The sequence below is a fragment of the Ambystoma mexicanum genome, chromosome 7p (genome assembly GCF_040938575.1).
Source record: "Ambystoma mexicanum isolate Mex_15411 chromosome 7p, UKY_AmexF1_1, whole genome shotgun sequence".
Classification (NCBI taxonomy): Eukaryota; Metazoa; Chordata; class Amphibia; order Caudata; family Ambystomatidae; genus Ambystoma; species Ambystoma mexicanum.
The window spans coordinates 608,681,760-608,703,588 of record NC_090939.1 but is presented as its reverse complement, the minus strand read 5'-3'; the positions used below and the strand labels follow the sequence as shown (position 1 = coordinate 608,703,588).

The window sequence follows — 21,829 nt, the reverse complement described above, 5'->3', positions numbered from 1 at the left end:
AAGGAAAATGTGCCTATCCCAGTGAAAAGGAAAATGGGTCACGGGCTATCCCCATGTGTGGGGGACTAGATCATCTCCAGGGCACAGACAATCCCACCTTAATAAGTGGGAAAATAGTTTGGCCCACAGACAATGCATACTGCAATGTGGCGTCAGGCACTGAAAAAGGGGAAACAATAAGCTAAGTTGTGGGGTTCCCAAACTAGCAGTTGAACTACTTAAATAGACTGTCTTGCATGCAAATATATGTGGGCCGTTGACCAAAGGTGTAGACTATCCGTGTCTGGTTACTTTCTGCAGGCGGCTCTACTTCCTTCAGGGCTAGTTAGAGCCACCTGCAGAAAGTGACCAGACACTGGCAGTCTACAATCAACTTTGGTCAGCAGCTCAACTATATGTACAAGCAAGACAGTCTATTTAAAGTAGTTCAACTACCAGGTGGGGGTAATTACACCGAAGGATAGTACTCCTAAAAAAGAAGGACCATATTAAAGTAGAGCGTTTTGTCCCTCGGAAGCATCAGGCACAGTGTTAACGCAAGTAGTTGAGCTGTTCAGGTCCTAACTAGCAAACAAAAGCAATAGTTTTGGCTCATTTTTAACTCCATGTTGAGTACCGTTTCAAGAGCTTTGCGTTTATGGTCCTGAAGAAGGCGGCCAATAATAGACACGTGCCATTGAAACCGGTCGACCAGAACAAGGGAAGTCCAAAATATACTGAAAAACAGAAGCTGGTTTTTCAATATTGTCAACTGGTCATTTTCTGGGTTCATTTTGGGAGAAAAGGTAACACCCGGATACGGATACCACATATCCAGCCTACAGCAGCCATTGTGGTTGTGGTAATGGAACCTCCAGAACATTAAAATGGGCATACCAGTACAATAGTCGTACATTTAAAAAAAATGCAAATATCAACTGAACAGTCACTATAAACTGCGGCAGTTCAGATGGCCGCTTTATCTGCACAGACCTACCCATAAATCCTTTAGTGATAGGATGTTCTTTTAATAGAAACTTATGTTACTATGCTTTTACATTGTACCAAGTCATCAATTATGGGAAAATGAACTCTGCTCACCCTGGTAACTTGTTTGCATTGCAGCAGTTCACTGATGGATATTCTCCCATACCATGGTACGGTCTTCAATGGCAACTAATGATGTGTTCGGAATGAGGTGCGAGTTTGAGGATCTCTTTAGTGTCAGTGCAAGCAAAACGCGTGACTTTGTAACAGAGGAACGGCTCTGCAAGCTGCATTGGTTGAAGCTGTGCACAAATTGATTTTGCTTGGCACAGTTACCCAACTGTTAAGAGTAAAACAACATATCATTACTTTACAATAGAGACCTGCTTTAGTAATAACCTGGCTTGGATCCAGTTTTGTAATTTTTTTTTATCAAAGGTGAAATGGGAAGAAAGACCAGCGCAATGCCGAATGGCAGAGTAATACAGGTTTACCATAATTCTTAAATTCTCTTCCATTTTAAAGGAAACCCTTCATAAGAGTAGCAGCTGCATACATGCATGTTTTCATGGTAAAACGAGAAAAGTCATTTTCATGTAACGCTAGTGCAGGCACAGTACCTTGGGGCTTTCACTCTTGCCATCACTCTCTCCTGCTATAAACACGGCCACAGACTGAAGTATTACCATAGAACACCGAACCAGATTCGTAAGTGAATTAAAATCACGAATAACAGTACAACATCACCAACCCAACATGCACCAGTGCCACCATCGCCTCTGCCCCAGATCTCACAATTAGTAAACTGAATACAAAATCAAGACCCACGGAGGTATATTGCGAAGAGAGGTTAGTAAATCGAGAAAACTGCAGAAGCAAGTGATCAACCGCCTGGGACAAGAGATCGAAAAAGTAATTTGATGGAGAACAATTATTTTTAAGAACGTGTTACAGATCGAAACAGAACGGTGTGTCAAACCTCTCATGCCATGAAATGCAGGTTTACCTCTTTATAAGCCAGATTATGTATGCCAAAGGAGCGATAACCCATTATGTGGCTTTATAACTGGAAAGGAAAAAACACCATTTTAACAATAAAAATTCTAGCATGCAAATTAAATTGTCAGCACTTAACCAATGGCCACGCTGGTAAAGAACGTTCATTGTGATACTGGCTGCACCAAGACACAGAATACATCAAACCAAAGAGCTTTACAGGTGCTGAAGAAAAACATTTGTGTGGTACCTTCACTGCATGGATAAATGTGTAATACGGAGTGCGAGATGCATGAATTTGAGTGGCTGTGGGGTCCATGAGCATCAATCAGTGAGAGACTGTCTTTGGAGTGGGTGCTTCTGCTGGGTGTTGCCTTAAACTATGCACTTACCTTTCACTAACCGCAACTAAGAACATTGAAGTATGGAGGGAAAACTTTCTACTATTCTCCAAACCGATTAAGGTGACTTGCGATTGCTGGGCAGGTTTCCCCAGGTGAGGCCAAGGAGTTTGCATTACTGAACATGCTCTTGGAAATTGGTACGGTTCCCCGTGCAGTCTCAGCTTTACACAAGGCAATGGGCGCTAATAAATTACACCTTGAACTGACATGCAGGAGGAAATGGGAAACGGATACTGGGCGAATTTTTCAAAAAGGAATAGGGTCCAATTTTATACAAATTAAAAACATATCCCTAAAGCCCAACTTAAGCAATTGCATCATTGGGCTTCTCTCACAGTCCAAGCATGATAAACAAGTACATTTGTTTGTACAGTTGGCTTTCTTCTCGCGAAACACATGACTGCGATGTGATGGTTCTCTGTCAGATACCCAAGCACAGTATAATGGTTCAATGAGATGCAAGGATCGGCTACCATTCAGCAAAAGGAACAAGTTACTTACTTGTAACTATTGTTCTCCAGCATGGGTCTGGCATGGATTCACATGCTCAAATATTCACTGTGGTCTGGCTGGAAATCTTTGGTAAAAGAAAAACAGTTTCACTTTCGCTTATAACTGTATTTCTCCTTTAAACCAATCACTGTCCTCTGGGCCATACTGCCCCCATCCAATGGCAGTCCTCTCTCTAAGCCCCGGCAGCTATCTTCAGATTTGATAAGCACGTAAAGTGGCAGCATGATCAAGAAGAGCTGCAGAGGGGAAGGAAGGAGGGTTCACATGTGAATCCATGCCAGACCCATGCTGGAGAAGAACAAGCTACTCTCTTACCTGGTAACGTTCTTTCGATGGGATGGTCCGACGACGTATTCCATATCTATGACAGTAATAACCACAACTGTGCTGCTTCGGAAGATTTTCGGCGTCTGCGCCCTGCGTCGATGCGCCGTCCTCGAGGACCTCCTCCGACGGCCGACGTCACTGGATGTTATAAGTAGGACGCACAACGCCCATTGCCTCAGTTGTAGTTTTTTCCCAGAACATGTGCCACCAGTCTAATGCCAGTCTGACACACAGAGTTGTGTAAACGTAAGCTGCAATCGCATAAGAAATCCTGTAGCAGGGAAGGTTGGGAGGGAGCGATATGGAATACGTCGTCGAACCATCCCATCGAAAGAACGTTACCAGGTAAGAGAGTAACTTGTTCTTCGAGGGGAGTGGGTCCTCCGACGTATTCCATATCTACAACAGGCTCCCAAAGCAGTACCAATGCAAGGAGATGGGAAAAGAATTTAGAAAACAGAAATTTAGCATGCCCAATCAAATTGCGGAGTAAAGGACCGCCTTGCCAAAGGCCAGATCCTGCCCCCCGGATGGAATCGAGGGAATAGTAACGTACAAAAGTATGTACTGAAGCCCAGGTGGCTGCATCACAGATGTTGCGAATAGGAACACCCCTCTGCAGGGCAATAGAGGCAGCCATACCCCTGGTAGAATGGGCCCGTAAGCCGACCGGTGGGTCCTTACCCGCCAAGCGGTAACACTCAGAGATAGCCAAAATAATCCAGCGAGACAGTGTTTCGTCACAGCCTGTCCCAAACGCTTTCCAGCGTAACCCATAAAGAGCTGATCGTCCACTCTGACCCGGGACATGCGTGAAATATAAAAGCTTAACGCTCTCCTAGGATCAAGCCTATGGAGCCTCTCCTCTTCCTTACCAGGATGTGGAGGAGGATAAAATGCCGGAAGAACAACCTTCTGGCCTAAATGAAATTCCGACACCACCTTCGGAAGAATAGAAGGAGGAACTCTAAGGACAACCCTGTCCTTATGAAACACAGTGAAGGGTGGCTTAACTGAAAGTGCCTGTAACTCACTCACTCTGCGAGCGGAAGTGACCGCAACTAAAAATATAGTTTTCAGAGTTAACAGTCTCAAAGGGCATGAATGCAAAGGCTCAAACGGAACACCCATCAGAAAATTGAGAACAAGGTTCAAATCCCAACCGGGCACCTGGAAAGGTGACGGAGGGAACACATTAGTGAGCCCTTTCAGAAACTGGGAAACTAAAGGAATTTTAAAATAGGAACACTCTTCGGACGAGCGCTTAAATATGGACAGCGCCGCCAGGTAACCTTTAATGGTACCCACTTGAAGGCCCCTGTGGGCCAAAGAAAGCAAAAAAGACAGAACAATGGGAATTTCACATGCAAAAGGATGCACATTCTCAACCCTGCACCAGTCGCAGAACTTCCTCCAACGGCAACGGTACAGGGACTCTGTTGCAGGCCTTCTGGCCGAAAGCAACATCACGTCTTCAGGGAGGTCCCAATCCTTATACCTCAACCTTTCAGAAACCAAGCGTGAAGGTTGAGGGGACCTGACCTCTGGATGGAGAACCTGACCCCCCCCTCCCGTGAGAGCAGATCGTCTCGGTAGGGAAGACGACGTGGAGGGCAGATGGACAAGTTGAGAAGGTCCGGGTACCACGTCCTCCGGGCCCACGCCGGAGCAATGAGGATCATCCGGGAACCGAACCTCCGTAACCTCCGCAGTACTTGCGGGATGACAGGGACTGGAGGAAGCGCGTACGTACAACAGTGGGAATGACCACTCCACCACGAACACATCTCCTAAGGCTCCGTTTGGAGGAAATTCCCACGAGCAGAACCTCTCGCACTTCCGGTTGACACTGGAGGCGAAGAGATCCACTTGAGGGGTCCCCCAAAGGGCAAAGATCTCCAGGAGAACAGGGTCCGACATCCTGCCGGAGGACTGAGACCACTGGAGTTTGAGTGCCCATTGCAAAGATCTCACCCGCAACCTGGCCTCTGGCACCAGAAGAATGCAGGATGCCATGACGCCGAGCAATCTCAAGAACTCGAACGCTGGGAGAGTCTGGGCAAGTTGAAACTTGAGCACCATCTGCTGAATGTGACAAGCCCTCACCTGGGGAGGAAAACACTGCCCCAGGGACGTGTCGAGCACTGCTCCGATGTACTGGAGCCTCTGAGTTGGTGTCAAATGGGACTTCTTTAAGTTGAGGGAGAAGCCCAGCTTGTGGAGGGAGTGGCAGGTGACTGACAGATGATCCAGAACTTGCTTGGGAGAGCGCGCCCTGATCAACCAATCGTCCAGGTAGGGGTAGACGTGAATCCCCCCCCTTTCCTGAGGTGCGCTGCCACCACTACCATGAGCTTGGTGAAGACCCTCGGGGCGGAGGTCAATCCGAACGGCAGGACCCGAAACTGAAAGTGCGAGTCGCCAACCGCAAACCTCAGGTACTTCTTGTGCTTCGGTTGGATCGGCACATGAAAATAAGCATCCTTGAGGTCAAGAGACACCAACCAGTCCTGAAGTTGAAGGGCCTGGAAGACTTGAGAAATAGTAACCATCTTGAACTTGTCCTTCCTGAGGAGTTTGTTCAAACCGCGCAAGTCCATGATGGGTCTCAATCCCCAGTCTTTCTTGGAAATCAAAAAATAAGGGGGAATACCATCCCTTGTTCCTCTCCGCTACAGGCACCAGTTCTATGGCGCCTTTCTCCAGCAGGGATTGAATTTCCTGCACAAGGAGCGGACCCGGACTCTTCAAAGAGAGATTCCCCGGTGGATTGTCTTGATGCCTCTGCCGGAAAGGAAGACAGTAGCCATGGGTTATGATCTCCAGAACCCACACATCTGAAGTAATGGCGCGCCACTCTGCAAGATGCTGTCAAAGCCTTCCATCAACCCGGAGAACCATGGGACATGGCCTCATGACTGAGCTGAAGCGGCGTTGCCTGAGAGCAAAGAGTCAACAGCCCGAGCGGCCTTGGCAACTCGAGTACCTCGTTTTCCACCTCAGGTACTCCTACGGTGGCCCCTTTGACTGGACCATGGCAAGGAAACCATCCCGTCTGCAACCTCTCAAGGCTCTCGTCAGCCTTGCTGCCAAAAAGATGGTCACCATCAAAGGGCATGTTGAGAAGCCAGGCTTGGACATCCGGAGCAAACCCAGACTTCCGTAACCACGCAAATCTGCGCATCACGGGGCTGGCCGCCATGGACCTGCTGACAGTCTGCCACTTCCAGACCCGAATGAACGGATTCGCACATGGCATCCTTGCCGTCCTGTACAAGGGCAAGAAAGCCATCCCGTTCCTCCCCTTCAGGAATATGTTCAGCCGCCAAAGAAACACAATTCCACAGAGTGTGAGTGAAACGTGCCAAGACACAAACGGAGTTGACTGCTTTCAGAGCCATACCCCCTGTCAAAACGCTTGCTGTCCCTATCAGGAGGGATGGTAGGGTACGACGCCTGCTTTGCCGGGGCCGTAGCCGCCTGCACCACCAAACTCTCCGGAGTAGGGTGCATGGACAAGTAGCCGGGGTCGCCACTGGCTGGGCGGTATTTTTTCAGCAACAACTTTCCCACTACCGGGACACTCTCCGTATCAGTCCAAGCCGCCGCCACCCTTCTTTGCAACGCCATATGGAATGGCAGTACTGGGTCAGTTGGTGGACCTTGGTCCAAGATATCTGTCAGGTCATCCTGCAGAAAATCCACTGGCAGCGCAGACCACCCCAAGTACTCCGACACCCTAGACATGAGCCGCCGGTACGAAGACTCGGCGTGCGTGCCAGGCTCAGGCCTACCGAACTCAACCTCCGGAGAGGTGTCCAGACCACTGGCGTCGTGCAACGACTGACGCAGGTCATCCATCTGGCTATGACCAGACAATAGTTCATCAGAAACCACATCCGGAACCAAAACTTCATCAGACCCTTCCTCCACCTCAGAAATATAATCCAGAGGCTGGAATGGGGGCACAGAAAAGGGGACAAACATTTTTTGACTTGGCCAGGGCCTTCTTCGGGGTGTCCACCGGTCTCTGGGTTACCTCCGACAAAGCCTCCTCAAAAGGCGTTGACGGAATCGGCGTAGACGATGGCTTCGACACAGGCCTCGAGGGCGGTGCCCCGAGCGTGTCCTTCGACGGCCTCGGCGGCAATGGCGTCGATGGCTTCCTCGGAGGTAGAGCCTCGAGAGAGCCCCTCGACGGACATGGCGCTGATAGCGTCGACGTCTTCTTAAAAGACCTCACAGGCTCAGACGGTCTCGAGGACCGGGACCTGGACCTGGAGTGGGCATGGCTAGAGCGATCCACCTTGTCCGATAGGGATCTCGAAGGATCCCGATGATCGCACCAACCACCCAAGCCCGAAGGCGTGCGAGTGGTGGCCCTAGCACAGTCCCTGCCGGCTTCTTTCGAAGGCGCGGACGGAACAGAGCCCTGCGATTCAAAAATCACCATCATCTCCTTACGAAATGCATCCCATTCCGCAGGAGAGGAATGCTTGTTGGGACAAGCAACCCGATGTCGGGTAGAGTCCTCGGACGAGGAAGGCGACCGGAGATGGCGCTTCCGCGAGTACCTCGAAGAGGCAGAGGAATGGCGGGAACCACTCCGGGACCGAGACCCCCTGGACTTACGCTGACGATGCGGAGAGTCGCCCCACGAATCGTCGGTCGAAAGCCCAGTGCATTTCGACCGGAGAGTCGCCCCACGAATCGTCGGTCGAAAGCCCAGTGCATTTCGACTTTCGGGGTTTGGAAACACTACCTACAGAAAGCTTCTTCTTCCTCTCCCGCAAGGCCTTCGACGTTAACGAATGGCAATCGTCACAGTCATCCGTGGCGTGGTCCTCACCGAGGCACCAGAGGCAGGCGTCGTGCGGGTCCGTAAGCGACATCTTGGAACCGCAGGCCTGACACTTCTTGAATCCCGACCACGGGGTGGAAGAAGACAGACATGATAATCTTCACAAAAACCAAGTTCGAAGAACAGTATAGAACAGAACAACCGAGGTGCGCCGAGATCTCCGAAGCGGACACATTCGCGGAAAAAACGGAACTGAAGCTACGGGCGTCGTGCGTCCTACTTATAACATCCGGTGACGTTGGCTCGACGGAGGCCCTGGAGGACAGCTTATCGATGTCATTGACGCCGAAAATGTTTTCCGAAACAGCACAGCTGTGGTGATTATCTGTCATAGATGTGGAATACGTCGGAGGAACCAATCCCCTCGAACAATAGTTACAGGTAAGTAACTTGTTTCTTCTCCAGCATGGGGTCTGGCATGGATTCACATGGTCATGAATAACGAATACATAGCAGTACAACATTACACAACCACAGGAGGTGGCAAGGCTCAACAGAAGTAATCAACTCTTACCTCTGGAACAGACTCACTTCAAGCGAACAGGTAGCGTAGCAATGCTTGGCCGACTCTGGACTCCTCCCTGGAATCCCTGTCGATGCAGTAGAATTTCGTGAAGGTGTGCGTGGAACTCCACGTAACCGCTCTGCAAATGTCCAGCAGGGGCACACCAGACAAGAACGCCTCCGCTGCATCAATCGCTCTGGTTGAGTGGGCTCTTGGACGGCCAGGCAGCGGTCGGTTCGCCAACGGATGAGTGAATGATGCAGCCGAGAACCACCTTGAGATGAAAGCCTTGGACAAGGCCTTGCCATGGTTCACAGGACCAAAGTTCACAAACAGTTGAGAAGTCTTCTGAAAACTCTGTGCAGGTAGAACTTCAGGGCATGAGCAACGTCCAGCGAGTGCAAGGCCCTTTCAGCCGCTGACGAAGGCTTCGGGGAAAAAACAAGTAACACCAAAGGCTTGTTGAGGTGGAATGCTGATGGAACCTTCGCCATAAAAGAGGGATGTGTCCGCAGCACCACTCTCAATAGGGCCTGGATCTCACCTACCCTGCTGGCAGGGGTGATGGACACAAAGAAAGCAGTTTTCCACGAGAGGAACTTCAAAGAGGCTTGATGCATAGGCTCGGAGGGGGCCCCTGTGATACTTGTCAGCACCATGTTGAGTTCCCACGCTGGGGCAGGAGCCTTCACCGGGAGGAAAGATCGTAACAGTCCTTTGAGAAACTCCTTGACGAGTTGGTGAGACCAAAGTGAAGATCTTCCTGGCGACCTGATGTAGCGGGAGATAGCCACCAGGCGTACCTTGATAAAGACGTGCGCCATTCTGGCCTTGGCCAAGGATAGCAAGTATGGAAGAATCTACTGGCCTGTGACCCTCAAGGGTAATCTTTTGGGACCGGCACCTTGTAGCAAAATGCTTCCACTTGTGACCGTAGGACTTCAAAGTCGACGACGCCCTGGCGAGGACCTCCCTACAGTCCACAGGCAACTCATATCCTCCAAAACTATGGCTGCAGGAGCCAAGCCCTCAGGTTCAGCCATCCAGGGTGGTGGTGAAGGATTGCCCATCCGTCTCTGGTGAGAAGATTCGGAACCACTGACAGCTTGACTGGAGGCAACGCGGACAGGCTGAGAAGGTCCGGGTACCAAATCTGCCTCGGCCATGCCGGGGCGATGAGTATCATCCGGCATTAGCACTGTCTTAGTGTGTTGATGACTCATAGCAGGCGAGACAACAGAGGAAATGCGTACAGAAACAGGCCTTGCCACGGGAAGGAGAAGGCGTTCCCCCAGGCTCCTCGGTTGGTGGAATATGCTAGCAAGCATCTGGCATTTGGAGTTCGCCGCCGTCGCAAACAGATTGATCAGGGGCCTGCTCCACTTGAAGATGCGTCCACCTGGTCCTGCCGAAGTTCCCACTAGTGCCAGGAGCACAATTCCCTGCTGAGGGAGACTGCAATGGTGTTCTTGACTTCCACCAGGTGAAGAGGAACATCTCTTGCCGGATGGCCCAGCGCCACAAGTCCTGCGCTTCCTTGGAGAGCGCTGCGGATCGGGTGCCCCCCTGCTTCCTAATGTAGAATATTGTGGTGGTGTTGTCCGTGAAGATCCTCACCACCTTGCACTTCAGAGATGGAAGGAATGACTTGAGGATCCAGAACACTGCCCATAGCTCCAAGATGTTGATATGGAGATCCTTCTCTGGCAGCCACAGGCCGCTGGTGTGCAGATGCCAGGTGTGGGATCCCCAGCCTTCCAGGGAAGTGTTTGTGGTGACCGTCTCGTGGTGACCGTCTCCTGGTATCAATGGTTTTGAAATCACGTGCTGCAGGCGATGTTGGAGCAAACACCCCAACCCGAATCACTCGATGGAACAACTCGTCGAGCAGGATCATATCCACGAAGCTTCCGGACACCTGTATCCAGCGAGCGTCCAGAAACTCCTGAACAGGTTGCATCTGTAACCTGCAGAGCCGGATAATGTAGATGCAGGACATCATGCTGAGCAATTACTTTATGGTTCACACCGTGTGTGCTGCACTTTCCCTTGAATGGCTGCTACCCTCTCCTCCGAGGGTGCTGCAAGGCAGGACACCGTATTGAGTCTGGCTCCTAGGAACAGCGCTTTCTGCGATGGTGTCAAGCAGGACTTTGGATAGTTGATGGAGAATCCCAGATCAGTCAGTAGCTGGACGGTCGCCTCTGTGTGTTGACCGCCAACTCTCGTGAGTCAGTCGTTGCGGTATGGGTATACGTGTTTACCCCATAGATGCAGATGGGCAGCCACCGGTGCCAGGCACCAAGTCAACACTCTGGGGGGCGACTTCAAGCCGAAAGGTAGGGCCTTGAACTGGTAGTGCTGTCCCAGCACTTTCCACGTTTCCTGTGAATTTGGACGTGGAAGCATGCATCCTCCAAGTCCAGCAACATCAAGAAGTCCCCTTTTTCCAATTGGACAAGCACATGTTGCAACGTGACCATCTTGAATTTTTGGGGCTTAGGTATTTGTTCAGACATCGCAGGTCTAGAATGGGCCTCCAGCCCCCGGTCTTCTTTCTTACCAAAAAGTATCTGGAATAGACCCTCGACCCCGAGAGTCGCTGGGGAACTAGCTCCATCAGCCCTTTTCGCAGCATGGCCCGTACCTCCTCCGAGAGCTGAGGGATGTGCTGCTCCCAACGGGCCACCGGAGGGATCCATGGACACCTGCGCTGAAACTCAAGGTTATGTCCATGGGCGAGAGCGTCCAGCACCCATCTGTCGGTGGTGATCTTTCTCCACTCGCTGATGAACCTAGTCCGCCGGCCTCCCACTGCCGTGCACGGGTGGGGGCCCGACATTCTGGTTGGTTCAAGCTTGCTTCAGCGACGGCAAAGCTGTCCTCCCCCACCGTAGGCATGGGAACAGCCTCTGTAGGCTTCCCGAGTTCTGGATCTGGAAGGCAGAAGGTACGAGGAGGAGAAACCTTTTGTAGACCTGCTCGACTTTCCTCTGGAGGAGCAAAAAGAAGAGAAGTGCTGCTGGAGCGTGCCCAGGGAACGGGCCATCTCTGTATCCGCCTCGATGGCCTGTAGGGACTCGTCGACTTCCCGAAAATGTTGTCTCCGTTGAAAGGCATGTCCAGTACCTTTGCTTGGCCCTCCTGGCGGAAATGTGTGGCCAGCCTTGGCGACAAAGGCAGACACCGTTCCCCATCTGCCCGAACCCTGTGTCGGCAATGTCCAGCGCCACTGTGATGGCGTGATCCAACGCTAGCGTCCCTTCCTGGAAGAGAGCAATTGCCTCCATCCTTTTGTCATCAGGAGGAACTCAAAAATGGGACCCCGCTTGTACCACAGCTCCCGGTCGTACCTGGCTAGGATGGTCAGTGCGTTGGCCGCCTTGATGGTGGACTCTGAGGTGTATATCACCTTCCTTCCCATGGTGTCCATCTTCTTCCCCTCGCTGTATGGAGGGACTGGAGACGATGAGGATGGGTTAGCAGACCGTGTCCTCCAGGCCGCTGTAACCACTGAATCTGGCGATGGTTGCAACCTCAAGCACCCGGTACTACTTCTCCAGCCTATCCCATTTGGCCGGAGCCGTGGAAGGGTTCTTCAAGGGGGTCAGGCCCTCCTCCCACACGTCGCCCAGAAGAGGCACCACCATGATCGTCTTCCTCTTGGCCTCGCACTTCGGTACTCTCCTTCCTGTTTTTTAATTTTTTTATTTTAGGCACAAGCTGGAATAGCTCAGAGGTTCTGGTGATCATGGAATGGAACGCCCCACCACATCCGGTGGGGATGCCCTAAGCTGCGGGGACCCGCCGCCCGCTCTGACAATAAAGCCGTCGTCATTGTGGCAGTCCAGCCCGAACTGCTAGGTCACATCTCTTCTGACGAGACGTTGGGCGTCATCAGTGAGGAGTAGCTTGGGTCTCTAGGCCCGGCAGACTCTGGACCCACATGCCAGCAGACTTTGTCAAAGTCACTGCAGCAATTCCGCGCCTCGGGGGCAGGGATACCTTCTGTGCCGCGGGGCTACCTTCACTGGGTCCGCCCCCTTACCCTTCATGAGAGCAGCCGCCGCCAGCTCCATCAGGAATGAAGTCGTATCCTGTGTCGATAAGGCCTTCTTGGGCAGTTCGGCCTTCTCCTCCGTCCGTGGCGTCTCTGGCTTTTCTCACAGTTTAGCCGGGTTGGACGATTTCCTTGTCGAGGAGGCGCTCGATTGCCGGCTAGGGTAATGTCGATCGCGCCCTGTCCACCGTGGGACCCGCTTCTGCGGCAACCCCGTTGGACCCGGACTTACGGTTCTTGGCATTGTCTTGGGCTCCCATGGATGAGGTGCCCTCAAAGGACTTAGAAGAACGCTCCTTGGACAGGCCGGTCCTGGGTGAGGCGTTACCCTGCTCGGATGACGGGGCAGAGGGCTTGGCATTTAGCCACACTGCCAGTCCACTGTGCCCATCCTTTGCCGTCTTCTTGGAGAAACCGAGGCATATCTCATATTCTCCTTCCTTGTGGTCTGGGTGCAGGCAGTAGAGGCATTGCAGCTGCTTGTCTTCATCAAACACATTCTGTAGCCCACAATTGGTGCAGGACTTGAAGAGGGATCTTTCTTCCTTCTCCTCGGTCATGGTCGGTGGGTGATCTTCGCCTTTGAGGGGTGCTGAAATTCACGAACAACAGATCCCTGATGTCGGCAAATGGAGAAGAGAGCACACATGCTCTTTTGGAACAATAATGGAACCTGTTTCCATCGGAAACACAAAAAAATGAAGCAGCTCGCAGAGCAAACTCGAGGACTGTTAAGATGGATTTCTGAACTCTGTCCTGGAGGGGCAGAGGTTCAGAAGGCCAGCCTAGTTTCCTGGAACAGGGTAACCTCTGGACAAGCCAGACCAATCAAGGTAGCGATCGCGGCGGTCAAGACTAGGTCTCAAGAGGGGTGAGGGTGACTGAAAGCCGGCAATGAGCACACAAAGCAAGGACACTTACAAATTACTCCAAGCAGGTGTTATATTCAAAATATAGACACATTTATTACAAGGCCTTTGTAACATTGACCGTAGCGAGAAATCATAATAAAACTCAAGTAAACCAACACATCACAATCAAATACAATATATATACAAATACCAACGAGTCTAACGAGTTAGACGCACAAAATGTGTAGACCACCTAGATGGGGAGGAAAACAGGCAGTGCGAGTAATAGTTAGGTGCCTCTGAAGGCGGACTGTGTCTAACTAAAAGGAAGTCCGAGCCCTAAGAGTGGAGCCTTGTGCTCAAAAGTATCTGCACACGCTGGTGCCAACGGGCAAAGGGGAGTCTCTTCGAGGGAATCAGGCAGTTCAGTTCGATGTACAAATGAAGATGAACAGAGCTCTGCGACTCAAGCGCAGCCTCCACTGTGGGCAGAAGCAGAGCGCGAGTACGGAAAGGCGTGCTGTTAGACACAGCGGGGAAAAGCTATGGGCTACTGCAGGAGGGCGACCAGTTCCTAGCGATGCTACTCACCGGTCCCAGATGCAGGCAGACCCAGGCTTCTCCGTGTCAGTTTCAGTGCTGGCAGGTTCAGATACGAGCAGGGGACGTCTCGGCGTCGTGTAGATTCCGCAGCAGCAGAAGTAGAGTTGAGGATGTCCCAAACGCAGTGAACCCGCACAGTTTGTCACCACAGCAGGGCGACGGAGCGGGCGTGTGCATTTCAGCCCAATGTACACTGCTCACTTCAGACCTGGGAATGCCAAGTGTACGAATCGTGTGAGAGTGGCAGGGACTCGTAATACAACACAACCTGACGGCGGTTACAGAGCAAGACTCCTGGGTAGGCTGGTCAGTCCACTGGATGGCCCAGAGACACTTCCGAAGGCTTATGTGCAGGAGATGGTGAAGATGCCGAGAATAGTTGTTCCCACTATTCCAAGGGGTCGAAGTACCAGTACAGGTCTTCTCGTTCGATCAGAGGTAGAAAGGGTTTCACAAAGCGACAGCAGTGCAGAGGAGCAGTCCTTCAGCGGGTCACCAGCGATTCCTCGGTTCAGCCTCGTAGTTGTAGGATACTTGGCTCCTGTATTCCTTCGTTCGTGAGAACTCAGGAGATCGAACGGGTAGTGGCGTTTCCAGCCTCCTCTTATCCACGGTTCCCTTCGCGCCAAAAACAGAGGGGACCCAATGGGAGATCTGCTCACAAAACACTCACACCATACGTGGACCTATCACGGACCATGGCGGTCCCAGGCATTCACGACACACTAGACTCTCTGGCACCCAGGATGTGTATTGGGACCAGACATCCCAGCCCATATCCTGGAGGCACACACAAGGCCTGTAGAAGCCCGCGAAAGCATCTGTGTTTCGCGGGAAAGTACATGCCCAAATAAGGAAGGCCCCAGGTCGGCTCGACCTGGGGAAACTTAAGGGGGCAAGACGGTCAGCGGGCAGGACAAAGAGCCTCGTGGTCTGGCCATTTTGGGAGCCAGGCCACCATTTTGGGCTAAGCGCGAGAAACGCGCTTAAACGCCAAAAGGAGCTCAAAAACACAAAGAAACGATTGCTGCCACCAGTCCCGTCCGTGATTCACTTGCACCGTTCATTAACAATCCAAAGAGAGTATCTAGGGCCTTTAGAAGACTAGAGACCCAAGAGAGCAGTAACTTAGCTTACATTGCCCTCGTGTCATGTTGCGCGAAAGCTGCAACATGATAAAAGAACTACAGGAAACAACGTTTCCCAGTACGGACTGTCTTAAGGGCATGTCAGTTTCCCCCTAAGAATGGAGCAAAAGCCCAGAGGAGTGCGGCAGAAGGCTACACTTAGCTGGCAAAGTCTAGATCATGGTGAAAACAACAGCAAAAAGTTCAGGGGTTGCCACATGGAAGGAAAATTACCCACAATTAAGAAATGTTTCCTAACAAGGACTCCCAACACTAAAGCGTGCAGGAAAAATCTGAATTTGGCTGCCAGTGGAGGGGCTTAGGGAGAGGACCATCACTGGATGGAGACAGTATGACCCAGAGGACAGAGATTGGTTTAAAAGAGAAATACAGTTTGTAAGTGAAAGTGAAACGTTTTTTCTTTTACAGAGGATTCATAGCCCGAAGGAATATTCATGAGTATGTGAATCCATGCCAGACCCCATGCTGGAGAATTGATGGATACGACACAGGTAGAAAGATGATGCAGGGGTGCGACAAGCATAGGGTATATCTACATCACGCTGGATTTAAATCCACTATAAACACACAATCTATTCCAGACTTTTAATGTACAACTAAAGTTCTCTTATTAGTACCCGGCGGGAGTCAACCAGAATGTAAAATACATTCTGATTGGCTCTCGTCGGGTCATCACCCGGCCAGGATTCCACTGCCATTGTTCTCTGGCAGGGGGCATGGCAGCCCCTCAGCCAATGAGGAGGCTCGAAGAGGGGCTATCCCCGCTCCGAGCCTCCAAACGGCTGAGAAGCTGCCATCGCCCCCCCGCCGGGGACTCTGGTATGTTTTTTGTTTTCCTTTCCTCCCCCCTCCCGACCCCCACTTAACTTTTGATTTCTCATTTTTCAGGAGCAAACACGCTGGGAAATTCTGCTACATTAACTTAACAGGGTGAAGAGAGTCAGTGTTACACTGGGAGTAGTGCAAAATACAGATTTCTGCAAAGGCGTTTTACTAGCAAAAAGTATTTTTAAAACAGGACTGCATTAAGGCTTGTGATGGGAAGTGTGGTGGAGCCGGTATTGGGAGACGTGGTACAGTGGGGGTCTAGAAATGCAGAGGAGGTGGTGGCAAAGCAGGGTAGCAGTGAGGGATAAAGTGGAGCTGGGGAGAGGTGCAGAGGAGGCGAAGAAAGGTGATAAGGTGTTGGAGACAGCAGCCAAGTCAGAGGAGGAAAAAAAGCAGGGGAAGGTTGGGGGCTAAGAACCTAACAAGAGGAGGGGTGGAGAACCAGTTCTGCTGGCAAAGGGACTGAGAGAAGTTCAAAGAAAGCAAGATGATAAGGCAGGAGAAGAGCAGAGTTGTTTTATTGAGGAGTGAAAGGAGGTCCAACTTGAAAAGGGCACAGAAGAGAGCATGCCAGATGGACAAGGCACTTAAGGACAACAAGGTGTCGAATTCAAAGGACAGGGGGTAGGTCAGAATGCTCGAGGCCCAAGTGCTGGGGGAGTCTGTGGCATGGTCAGCAACTAGCACCAACAAGGCTATGCCAGTTGATTTCCAGGCCCAGCGAAGACTAGGAGAATATCCAAAAGAATCTAATGGCAGGCCCTAGTGCTGAGGAGCCAGAGCATCAAGAGAGGAGGTAGTGATTTCACCCCCTATGGACAACGACATTCTGACTAGTGTGATGAAACACCAGTGATCTAACACAAGCGCCAAAAAGAAGCACTTGGACCACTTAAACTGAGCAACTCTTGACTGCCAGTTAGTGAAGTCCATGGGATAAAGGGAAAGGCTGACCCTACAGTCCTCTTCAGACTCATTTTCTTGTTTACGATCGCCACCATGTATAACCAGTCTTGACTTATTCTCTTATCATGGAGACCCATGAATCATAGCTGCATGTTGTCTGGTGACCTCTCGACCATGACACAGGGCACACTCAAATCTCAAATCTTATCTTTCTCACTCACCTCCCTAGCACCCTTGGTTTCCTCTTGCTCTTCTCCCTCCCCCTCATGCCTCACCTCCTACTACTGCTCTTCCTTTCCCTCTCTACCTCCTTCCTCCTTCCTCCCCACCCCCTGCTCTCATCTAGTCCTAATCTAAAGAGCTATATAAACTAAATACAAAAATACAAAAAAATACACTCAACAGCCGCGTGCTCCCTTCCTTGCCAGTCGTGGATAAGTACATGGCCTGAATGGTGGGGGAGAGAACCTGTGGGAACTGAGATACCTGCAACTCACCCATCCAAAGACCAGCTTTTCTAAAGGCTACCCAGTGTCAAACGTCAGAGGATACCAGTGCAGTGTTCTCTTCCCTTTGCCCAAAGCAATCTTCTTACCTGCTCTCCATTGCAGAAGGTAGTACATTAGTCAATGGAGACAATCTCCACCTGATCACAGGGTCTGTAGCATAACGCAGCCACTTGTAATGCACTTTGAACTCTCAGCAGCACTAATGCCTCTCAGGTCCTCGGTCGCGTACACACTGCTGTCGGCTCTAGAGGGCACCCCTCCAGGTCTGCAGCCAGACACCATCTCAGCCCCAGCAGTAAAATGGAAACATGCATTTGATAGCCCCAGCATAACCTGCAGGAAACAAGCAACTGAGAGATAGCCACCCAAAAATATGACAGTTGGGACGAAAAAATATCCAAAGGGTGCCAAACAAACCGAGTACTCATTTGGTCCGAACTGCGCTTCCGACCTGATCAGAGTGCAAAAAGCGCATTGAGAAGAGAAAGAAGGGGAGTGCCTGTTCGGCAGTGCTCTTCTTTGGGGCGTGCATCAGGTGCCCCTTACTTCGGCACTGCCTCCAACTGGAGTAAATGACTCTTTCCGAATGACATATCCAATTATCTAATGCCAATGGGAGGAACCACATTAAAACCAGAATAATAACTAGATTAAATTTTAAGAACAAGTGTGCTACATAGTTCTGCTTGAAACACTTTAGCACTGTGATGCGTGCATCCATGTTTATACTCAAATATGTATAAACTGAAAATAGATTTTGACTATGAACCCAGGCACTAGTGGGACCAACCGCTTAACCGAAATGTGCAGGTGCCACCCATTACACACCTAAGGAAGAATGAGGACAGGAAGAAAGTTGTACCTCTGAGGACAAAAGGTCCTGAAAATGAAGTACTATCGTGGATATTTTGCTGAACATTATGCTTTTTATACAGTATTTGTGTGCAACGTTTGATTTAACTTCTTCGGAGAGAAAGTCATAAAATATCCTTGTGCAAAATTTGTGAAGTTAGTCTATTGTTCTAGAAATCAAAATACTTCCATGCTTAAACACTTGGGAGTAAATTACTTCTGTGACAAGGAAAAAGGAAGTCAATAGTTTGGTAATAAGGCAGGTAGAATTCTCCGGCATTCAGTTTTTGAAGTCTGCGAACAAAGCCAAATCAGCACAGCATAGGGGGGTGTCATGGGCCTCCCAGACAACCTGGGAGCTCGTAATGTGGGCTTATTGCCTGCGTTCCGAGCCCCATGAGCAGTGGGAGGCCACCACGTTACCCCTGGGGCATAGCTCTAACTCTTGCCCACCACTGAGCCTGACAAACTCCCCTGAAGCCACCCTTGCACTACCCCCCAGGCAATCCTCACACAACCCCTCACATAAGTGCAGCCGGCAACATGTCACCTTCCATCACCCTACCCCTCAGCGTCCATGGCCAGCATGGAAAGGGAGAAGGCACTGCATGTTTTACTGTCTCCCTTGCCCATGGTGGCCAATTTATTTGTCTTTATTTTTTTTAAGTTGTGAAACAGCAACCATGTCATTTTTAACCTAAAAAAAAAACATAGCACCTGGAAAGCATGAAGGGGGTGGTAATAATAAGAAACCCTGAGATGGGGGCATTATCAGGTTTGGTAAAGGTCTTGGGTTTATTGCTTAGGTATCAAATGTATTTGTAAAGTCTGCAACACGTGGCATTTGAACGAAGCCAGGGAGACATTCAAATAAAACAAAAATACCATCAACATATTTAAGAATACAGCTGATGCTCCACAGCTGTAAACTGTATTTTATAGCTAGTGCCATCTGTAAAAATCTTTGACGTGTCTACAATTAGCATTTTTAAACTTTGCTGTTTCTAGACTTCAAAACATACAAAAAGCGGTTTACTGAAGCCCTCCTAGTGTGTCCCGAGGTAATGCCCCAGGGTGTTGGGACACAGAGTGGAGGCACAGGAGCCAAAGGACCCACAACATACGACACGAAACCACTGGGGGCGGGAGAAAGGCCGGCAGATCATCAGTTTGGAGTAGCATGCAGCGCCTGCACTCTAGAAAAATCTCTTTCGAGAACAATAGTGCTTAGTTAGAAATGCATTACCTGTAGCCATTTCCTGATTCACAAGCTGGACTTGCAAATTGAAGATCTGTTCATGGATTTTGCTATGAGACAACTTCAGCTTTTCCCTCCTGCTCACCATGTAGCACAGATTCCTCACCTGCAGTGTTGGGGGAAAGACACTCATTGTTAAGGAGGTAGACATGTTTGCTCTATTTCTAAAACAGCACTCGTTACTTAGCAAAAACGGCCTTCCTTTTTGGGGAGGTTCAAGAACAAACCACCAAGAAGGCGGTTGAACTTTCAACTGAGTCTACAAAAATACCTTTAAGCACTACCAACAGACCTCTGCAGTGCCACGCTACACAGACCCACCAGTTTCCCCGCTAGCTGCACTTACACTTGCAATATTGCTAACGTGCCCATCTCCCCCCACTCACTCATTAACCGGCCACTTCCAGGTCAACAACACAGACCCTACCAGAGAGTAAACACTAAGAAAAACCAGGTCAGAACATTTCACTAACATTCTAGTCACAGGATGGCAATCTAGCCACATAAGAGACACATCAAGAGCCATTTACAATTATTTAACATTAATACAAATAAAAGGGATATCGATTCAACATGCATCTCCCACCACTTTCCTTAAATCAGCTTTTGGTCTACCAGCTCAGGTCTTGGTTTCCCTCTCATAAAGCAGTGCCCTCCTTTAATATCCTGCTCATCTCCAGTTTCTTAGCTGCCTGGTCCACATTGCACTGCCCGTCCCTCGACTCTGGCCCACATGGACCTTGTTCCTTCTACCATGTGTACTACAAGTGCTAGGCAAGAGGAACCACCCTCACCAACATGTCCTCCATCATTCTTAAGGAAGCAGCTAGCCAGCGTTTAAAGGCGCCATTTGACTTTTAAAGCCCTGCCCACATGTTCATGTCTCAACTGTATTTTGTTTCCATCAAAGCATTTTAGATCCATACAAATGTTCCATACAAATGTCCCATGTGTCAGCATCGAATATTTAAGCTCAAATAGATCGGGTTTTGTATGGCTGATGCAACCCTTCATGGTGTGCACAGCATCTGCGGCGATGCCCCTTTATCATTTATATTAATTCCTCTAAAGCTACCCTGCAGCAGAGTTGCTCGTTTTTCCAAGGCTATGAAGCTCTCCGCAGCAAGCTACACATTAAGGCTACACTGCCCACTGCAGCAGTCAGCTATGCAATTTCAGAGCCGCCTGGATACAACAGCCAGTTGTGCCCTTTAAGACCAGGTGACTTACAGTCATGCCCAAGTTCCTAAATGAACTGTTTACACCAGGATAAAAGAGAAACGAATTGTCACAATCTCAAATATTGTTAAAATTGGCATACATTCTCTAGACAAGAGCAATCTGTTCTGTACTTAAATTCTTTTAATGCTAATCTCGCCTATGTTGTATGCAAGAAAAGCCAACCATTGAATTAAAGGCCTCTTAAGGGGCACCCATAGGTCTACCTCCATTTCTTTACATCTTTCGAAGGACAATGTGTCAAGAACATTTCTTATACTGTTTGATCTGTAGTGGCTCTCAGTGAACGAAGTATTATCGAAATGTATAGGACTCAGGCGTTCACCTTCGGACCCAATAGCCTGTAGCCGCCCACATACCTCTGCATTCACATTAATGGAGAGCAAACTGAAAGACTAAGGAGTGGAGCCTTACCTTTTATTGTAAATAATACATTTTAGACTCTTGTATGGAAACCGGTACTGCTGGATGCTGAGCTAATCTCAACCACACCAAGGATGATTGGAGACATGTTTTTTTCTCCCCAGTATTCATTATATTTTGGATTGGCAGGCCATCGACCCCAGGAGATGAGCATTCAAATTGTTTTTTATTACTTTCTGCTCCGATAAGGGGTACGTCAGAGGCTTTCCCCATCCACCAATGCAAGGGATGAAATGACCCACCGCGTAACAACTATGTATGTTGGTGTCTGATTTGCCAGGAAGAGTATCCGGTGGGAGGGAACTCAAAAATATTGTCAAACAATCTGGAGACCCGATCTCTAATACCCAGACTCAACCCTTTTACAGGGCTCTTGGCGCTGTTCCATATCCCAAGCTCAAATACAACTTAAACAAAGTTAATTTAACATGTAAGAATGGGGAAATCAGAGTATGCGTGTTGTGGATTTCTATCAGCTGAATTTAGTATTTTAGTATTTTCTTTAATATGCATACCGGATATTGCTTGACCTCTTATACGCACCTTGGGTGCATCCCACTTGAAAGATAAGGACATTGGG

The 21,829-nt window shown here is 49.8% G+C and overlaps 1 protein-coding gene across 2 annotated transcripts in view; it reads right to left on the bottom strand.

Annotated features, from left to right (window-relative positions):
* JADE3 (jade family PHD finger 3) overlaps positions 1-21,829 on the bottom strand; it is a 566,198-nt gene that overhangs the window by 7,396 nt on the left and 536,973 nt on the right. The window contains exons 10-11 of one of the 2 annotated variants that reach the window (XM_069636618.1): positions 19,576-19,693; positions 1,973-2,032 (exon numbers count right to left, since the gene is read on the bottom strand). In XM_069636618.1, the coding sequence (XP_069492719.1) occupies positions 1,989-2,032; positions 19,576-19,693 (162 nt within the window). In that variant the 3' untranslated portion in view covers positions 1,973-1,988. The remainder of the gene's footprint in view (positions 1-1,972; positions 2,033-19,575; positions 19,694-21,829) is intronic. The other variant, XM_069636617.1, reaches the window with a different exon arrangement.